Here is a 7273-nt window from a genome sequence, read left to right on the forward strand (position 1 = left end):
GCCATCCCTGCAGGGCCATCAGGGGCAGCCTGGGGTTCAGTGTCTTGCCCAAGGACACTTCAAATTGAAGGCACTGCGAATAGATGACCGCTTTACCCCCGAGCCACAGCCTGAAGTCCTGCAAAATGTGTGTACTTAACTTTTTAACGTTAGTGCATGTGAGTTCTGCTGTCTCTCCTGCCTGCCCGGTGTCTCGTGCACACACACATCCATCTACAAACTAAATCAGCAAGAAATGACTTTGACTGGTATTAAAATAATTGAAGTAAAACAGTTTTTTTTTGTAAGAGATAATTATTTCTCATTCCATAACACCACTCTGAATCTTTGTTAATGACACCAAATTAAAGTCAATGAACCAACAAGGGAAAGACTTTTTTAAAGTGGTGACTGAACAGAGAGTTGTGAAAGGTACCTGCCCTTCACATGCAAGTAGAAACAATGTTTCCAAGTAACAACATCAGTTTCCCTCATACATCCAGTTGAGCCAAAAATAGATCCATGTACAGTATTTGCACCCACACACACATACTGTTGGTACAAGAGGACAAATTCGAGACGACCTACTATGTGCTCCATTAGAACCTAGCAGCCAGAGTCTCCTGTGCAGTCAGTGACCTTCCACTCAGTCAGTGAGTCCAACACAATAAACTTCATGCTGCTCTATAAAACAATGATTTATGCACAAGAGTGTAATTCCTCAACAGAGCAGCACACATGAAAGAGTAAAACTCTATTCATCACCCCCATCGACGAGAAGACAGATCCTCATTTGACTAACAAATGTGGCCGCTGGCAAGGGAGGATAAGGTGACAGCACACAGCTGTGCTGAACTCCAGTGTTTACTGTCCTTTGGATCTGAGAATCCTTCTGTACCTTAATCTACAGGGTGGGTGAAAAGTAACTAGGCTGGCAACAGTCTCTAAATAGACAATAGTAAATAGGATTTCATATGAAATGAAAAGGTCATTAAAAAGAACCAAAGTGTGGACTGAGGTGTCCACATACTTAAAAGTATGCAAGTGTGGACTGAGGTGTCCACATACTTTTGGCCATATTGTGTATCTGTTGGATGAAGACAAACTGATATGTCTTCTTTTTTTTTTTCCAAAGATGCTGTGTTGTCTCTTTAATATCTTGTGAAGCTCTATAGCCAATTTTTAATACCTAGTTACTTTTCACCCACCCGTGTATAACGGTAGAGAACCTGACTTTAACTGTAATAAGATCATAGATGGCAATGTGCCCCAGTGTGCATCTTTTTCTTGTTTGTTTGTTTGGGTTTGTTTTATGCTTCTGTGGTCCCTTGTTGGGGTGTGGGGATGTTCCTGTTCACAGTCTAATGGGCTTGATCCCATTTTCTTTGTAATAGCACATAGCTGTGTTCCCTCTTGAAACAATGTAAATGGCTCATATATGTCCTGTGGATATAAAGGTGGCATATGTCTGCAAAACCCAAATTAAAAAAGGTTTAAAAAATGATAATAAAAGGTGAAGTCACAGCAGTGAACACACAGACTGATGATCATTGGTACAGAATGCTGAACACATACAGTAAATCATAGAATGACTTACATGATAAAAACCATCTAAAACATTATTTCCTTTATTCCTTTTAGTCTTTATAGTGTTTTCCTTGGGCAAAGTGAAACATGCTGCTCATTATTTAAAGCAACAAAGAAATGAGAAGCTGATAATGTGGAAAAACGAAGAAGTGAAAACTAAAAACAGCCAGCAAAGTAAAATAGGAAATTACAATTTAAAATTAATGAGCTGACTTGAAAGTAAAGCAAACATATTTTTAACATTCATTTAAATTAACCTATTATTAATTTATGTATCCTGGGACTGCACACCTACTTAAACCCTGTGTACTCTGTCTAGTCAACTGTAAATAGCAGCGACTGCATCAAACAATGTTTCCTTCATGTCCATAAACCATGGGAGTTACATAAAATAGGAGTTTATTTTCAGTGATTCATGATGCCATACATAGTTAAACAAGCTAAGACCACTTTAAATGCAGACAGACTGCGTTTCAGTTTTATTTCTTACTGTCATTTCTGTGTGAATAAATAGTGAGATGATTTTATCCAAGTCTGAATTGTTCTATAATTATATTTTGGGTGATATCACTAAAGACCTGGGTCAGTTTAAAGATGCTAATCAAAGGTAGAATTTAAGGCATACAAAAACATTCAAATCTAACCTGTACTCCCTAGTTCAAATCTAGAGAAGCACACTTCTGAATCTGAGTTCAAGCCGCACTCCACCATGAGAACACGTGATTCCCTCAGGTACTCACATTCGCTGTACTGTTGCAGTTGGGTAAACTCCGCTGGGCTCAGACATACCCAGCTCCCGTCTCCCATGCTGCCTGAAGCCGGGGCGGGGCTCTGTGGTCTGGGCGTGTGTTGGTCCACAGGTGCCCCTCGGGGGATCGATGGTTATCCTTGGGCCAAGTTGTGTAATAAGACGGAGGTGAAGAGGTTTCGGGATGTCATCACTGGCTCTTTACAACAAGCACCTTGTGAGCACACAGGAGTTGGAAAGTTGAGGGTAGCAGTGAGGGTAGAAAACCAGAAAGATGACGATGAAATCAGCACAGTGTTTTACCCAGAGGGTCAATGCTTCATGTCCTCAATATTGCTCCTGTGCTCCAAATATTGTCACTTTGAGGGCCAAAATATAAAAAACAAACAGCTACTAAAATAAACAGATTTTAGTCTATAGTAGTTGGATGTGGTTCAGCTCCTGTGGCAGCGAAGATTATGCCAAGTCAGGTGTACATTTCCAGAGAAGACTGTCTGTCACAATAACAATAACTACTCCTCCTGACTAGGAGATGACACGAGGTTTCTCAGCAGACCTGCAGCACAAAACACCTTCTCTGACCTGCAGTGAGACAAACACATGGAGAAGAAGAGAGGAGAGAAAACAGCAGAACATAAGTTAGGGTGACCATTAACATTACAATATGTTAATAGCTTTATTTCAGCAGTCAGCATAAAAGTCTATAATATGTCAAGTCATTTTAAAGATAGAGGAGTGGGTGGTTATGGATGGAGAGGGAAGGAGGAGGAGGCAAAGGTTTACAGCAGGAGGTGATGGAGCATCTGAACAAACAGTGAGCTGAGGAGAATGCTGCTTAGACTGTCACGCAAGCCAAATCCCTGGAATCAATTAGAGTCTGATATAGTGCAACACATGTAAAATTTAATTCTTTCTCTGTGTGAAAATTCATTTAACTTCTACAGCTGATCCTGAAGCTACACAGACAAGACTAATTATAAGCTGAAAAATACAGCACCATAATAACAGCACAGCATCCTTGTGTGCTTTTTTTGCAGAAAATGTCAATTCTCAAAAATAACTTGTGTTTTAACTTGTATAACATGTGAACTGCACACTACATTAAAAAATGTCAACCCTTTTCTTTGGTTCCTCCAGGCAAGCCACAAAGCCACAACTGTGGAGTGAAACTGAACATTTGTGAACCACTGAGCCAGAAAAACATGTCTCTAAAAGACGAGCTGCAATTTCAAATGTATTTTTTCAGTGCTGCATTTAAAACCTTTACTTAAGTAACTAGAACTACCACTTTGTGGTTGTATGCATCTGCCAACCAGTCAAGTTCATGGGTATGAGACGGATGTGAGGACACAGTGGCCTTTGGGAACCAAAATTTACTCAGCTCATCCTTGAGTCCACATGTCTGTCTCTACCAAATTTGCAGGAATTCCCTCAAGACATGAGATATCATGTTCACAAGAATAGGATGGACGGACATACAAACAACCCGGAAACACAACGTCTCCAGCTTGCATTATACATTATAATATTACAATAGAACAAAAGGTATTCAAGATGGCAGTGCATGTAGCCTATATCATAAGGGTCAGTGCACATACTGTACATGTATACCACTCTACAGTATGGTCAGATAACATCATATACACTACACTGATCATCTTTGACTCTGGAAAGTCACAACCGGCATTTTCCCAGTGTTTTTCCACATAATCAAGAGAACAATCAGCAGATTAATCAGTGACCCCTGCAGTTTTTTATTGTTTCTTTCATTTGTCACCCCGCTGTGGCCCCAACAGAGAGAAGATTAAAGCATGGGTGACTAACTCAAATTCACTAAAGAAATAACTGCTTATTTTTAGAAATGGAGCTGCGCTAAAAGAACTACAGTCCAAACACTGTTGTAATCCAGTATGTAAAGCCATCGCTTTACATACAAGTCATTTGGAGTCAACAGGAACTAGGGCTCATACTGTTTGGGTCGGGTACAGACTACTAAAGAGGAATTACTGTATAATACTGATAATAAAGATCTATATGGCCAAAATGCTTTAGTTGTTAGTTTTAATAACAAATGAGCAACTACTTCACCTAACCACAAACTGACACAACACGAGTGGTTCTGACAGAGAAGTCAGTGCATTTTTAAATAGCTCCTGTCACACTTTCTGTAGTTTGCCGTGTGAGAACAAATCAGAACGATTTGACTGTGGTCACATTCAATGAAAACAATTTGCACAGAGGACACAAAGAGTAGAGAAGCATCGGATGGACATGCACCAGGCTCGGATCAACTGGTGTCACGATTTAAATCTCTACAACCAGCCATGGAAAGTAGCTATGTAGAATTTTAAGGAAGGAAGCCGGAGTACCCAGAGAGAACCCACACAGGTACAGGGAGGACATGCTTGAACCTGGAACCTTCTTGCTGTCAGGCGACAGCGCTAACCACCGCACCACTACACCACCCATTCTGCCTAATCAAACTTCTATATTAGAGACGTGGCTGTGTATTGACTTTAATCTGGCTATTCAATACATATCATGATACAGGTGTTATGATTCAATATATTGCAATACTGTAAACAAGGTGATACTGTATACTGTGATTTTTTAAAATTTAATTTTAGAAAAAGTGTCAGAAAATACGCCACACACCACCATAAAATCTCCTGTACAAAGGTTTACTTTTTTATGCACTCAGAACAGGGATTTGCATTTGCGTTTGTCACAGTCCCTGTAACATCCAACAGCATGGCACTACTTGGCATGTGAACTATTAATTAAAAAAAAAAATCTGTAGCGTTTTTAAGAATTGATACAATATCACAAAACATAATATCACAATACTCAAGTATATCGATATTTTCTTACACCCCTAGTTGTAACATTGAGGTAGTTGAAACTGATGCTACAAAATCAGTTCTGACCTACAGCTCTGCCAAATGTGATGCAGCATAAAAGAAGCACAACAACGCAATATTATCCACTTCAGCCTTTTGCAGAGCCACATGTGACGCAAACAACCTTCAACAGATACAGCCTGGTTCCAGTATGGGGACCGCTACAGTGCAAAGATCAAACCAGTGGTTCCCAGCGGTTCTGGCTTGTGTCATGCTGGGGTCCCTTGTCATGTTTCAATGTTTCTGAGGAGCTCTATATACTGTGAGACAGAAAGAAGCATGTGCCAGTCTAGTGTATGGGGCCTCCACCCTGACCACCGACAAAAATGAAAGATCGCCACAGTTACTATGAAAGGTGCAAGCAAGTACATGATACGCATCACTTTTGTGCATGTGCCCTCAGTATATCTCCACAAGCCACATGGATTTCATTTAACCATGCACACATTCAAAGACCTCTTTCCGTTTCATTATTCAGTGTTTTGTCAACTGACCTTCTGCTATTTAACAACATCTTGTCATTTTTGTCACATAAATAAAAATATGCAGCATTGATTCTGGTTTTCTTATTGCATTTCAATAAAACCGACCGAGTGCTGTAATGAACATAATGTGTTGTGGAGGTCTAAATAACCCCCTTTTCCTCTGATGCTTTCTTCCTTAACACCAGGAGATCCCGTGACTCACTCAGGCTTGTTAAAGCCACAGCACTGAAGCAGATTTACATGAAGTTCACACAACTGACTCTTCTTTTGTTCTACAGCCTATTCTCACTGGCTTATTATTGAGAATGTGTTCAAATCTGTGAAAACAACTCAAAGGAATAAGGGAAAAACACTAACTATGATGTGCAGGAGCTTTTCAAATCCAAAACCCCTACTATATGACTGTACCTCAAACAGCAGGAAGCTAAAGATGGACCATTTCATTACCATTCAATTCAGGGCAACATGCCACTCCGGTCTGCTGTTGTTGTGTCTGCACATTCACCACCAAGAGGTGTTCCAAGACATGAAGCATGTGGGGACAGTAGTACTGCCAAATTAGGATACTTATGATGATTGCAGTGATAAGACTGAAGAGGAGGGAAACAGAACCAGGAGCTCTAACATAATCATTGTCCACAGAAGAGAAGATGGCATCAGGCCAGCCATCAGAGCCAGAAGAGTCTATCTTAAAGGTGCATTAACTTAGATCTCCCACAGTGTCTGAGAAACCCAGTGACAGTGGTACAGAAAAAAATGTGTCTCTCAGCTACACCCCCCCTCCATGACCCTCTGCTGCCTACAGCCTCCTGTTGTTATTCCAGCTTCTCCACCCTGTGTTATCAAAGTACGGTCTGTAAATTAGCCCCGCCTGCTGCCTAGCCAAAATTAGAAGAAGGGTTTTTCCAGCTGCCAGTATGTTGATGTCCGAGTGACGTCCTATTAGCTGGATGTGAGCTGTGGGTCAAAGGTTGTGGCATAGGCCTTTGCAATACATGTATCGGCTGTTTAGCCTTGATAAAATTATGCCTGGTGCAGGACTGACTGCAATACTGCCGCAGAGCCAGGCCTCGTTGGTACATGATTTATATTTGCGAGTAATTGGAGCTTTGTGTAATGTTAGCGCTTTGAGCAGTAACCAGAGTGTTCTACTGGACTGACACATTTACTGTTAAGTCAGCTAATGCTAGCTTCAGACTGGAGGCTGCATTTTGAACAAATTGTCACAACTAGGCATCTGTAGTTCAGATTGGTATTCACCCAACCTCACAAATTGACACCTCTGTGTCAAATAACTTCTAATCCATTTCAGAACCATTCCTCTGATCCCATATTTTTCTAACTTGTCCATTAATAATTCATGATTGATTGTGTCAAATGCTTTTTTTAGGTCAATAAATATCCCCATCGTGTATTTCTTCTCATCCATAGCACTTGTAATGTCCTCCATCAGGTCGGTAATGGCCAAAGATGTCGATCGGTTCGACCTAAAACCGTATTGGCAATCAGAGAGGATTTTATGTTTGTCAATAAATGTATCTAATCTGTTATTAAAGAGTTTTTCCAGAATTTTT

At 40.5% G+C, this 7273-nt stretch overlaps 1 protein-coding gene across 6 annotated transcripts in view; it reads right to left on the reverse strand.

Annotated features, from left to right (window-relative positions):
• The window catches only part of dgkg (diacylglycerol kinase, gamma), a 111015-nt gene that overhangs the window by 77557 nt on the left and 26185 nt on the right, over window positions 1–7273 (reverse strand). For 5 of the 6 annotated variants that reach the window (XM_020621709.1, XM_020621708.1, XM_020621710.1 and 2 more), the window contains one exon: window positions 2307–2896. In XM_020621709.1, coding sequence (XP_020477365.1) covers window positions 2307–2373 — 67 coding nt within the window. In that variant the 5' untranslated portion in view covers window positions 2374–2896. The remainder of the gene's footprint in view (window positions 1–2306; window positions 2897–7273) is intronic. The other variant, XM_020621706.1, reaches the window with a different exon arrangement.

The sequence above is a fragment of the Monopterus albus genome, unplaced genomic scaffold (genome assembly GCF_001952655.1).
Source record: "Monopterus albus unplaced genomic scaffold, M_albus_1.0 scaffold266.1, whole genome shotgun sequence".
In the NCBI taxonomy this organism is placed as follows: domain Eukaryota; kingdom Metazoa; phylum Chordata; class Actinopteri; order Synbranchiformes; family Synbranchidae; genus Monopterus; species Monopterus albus.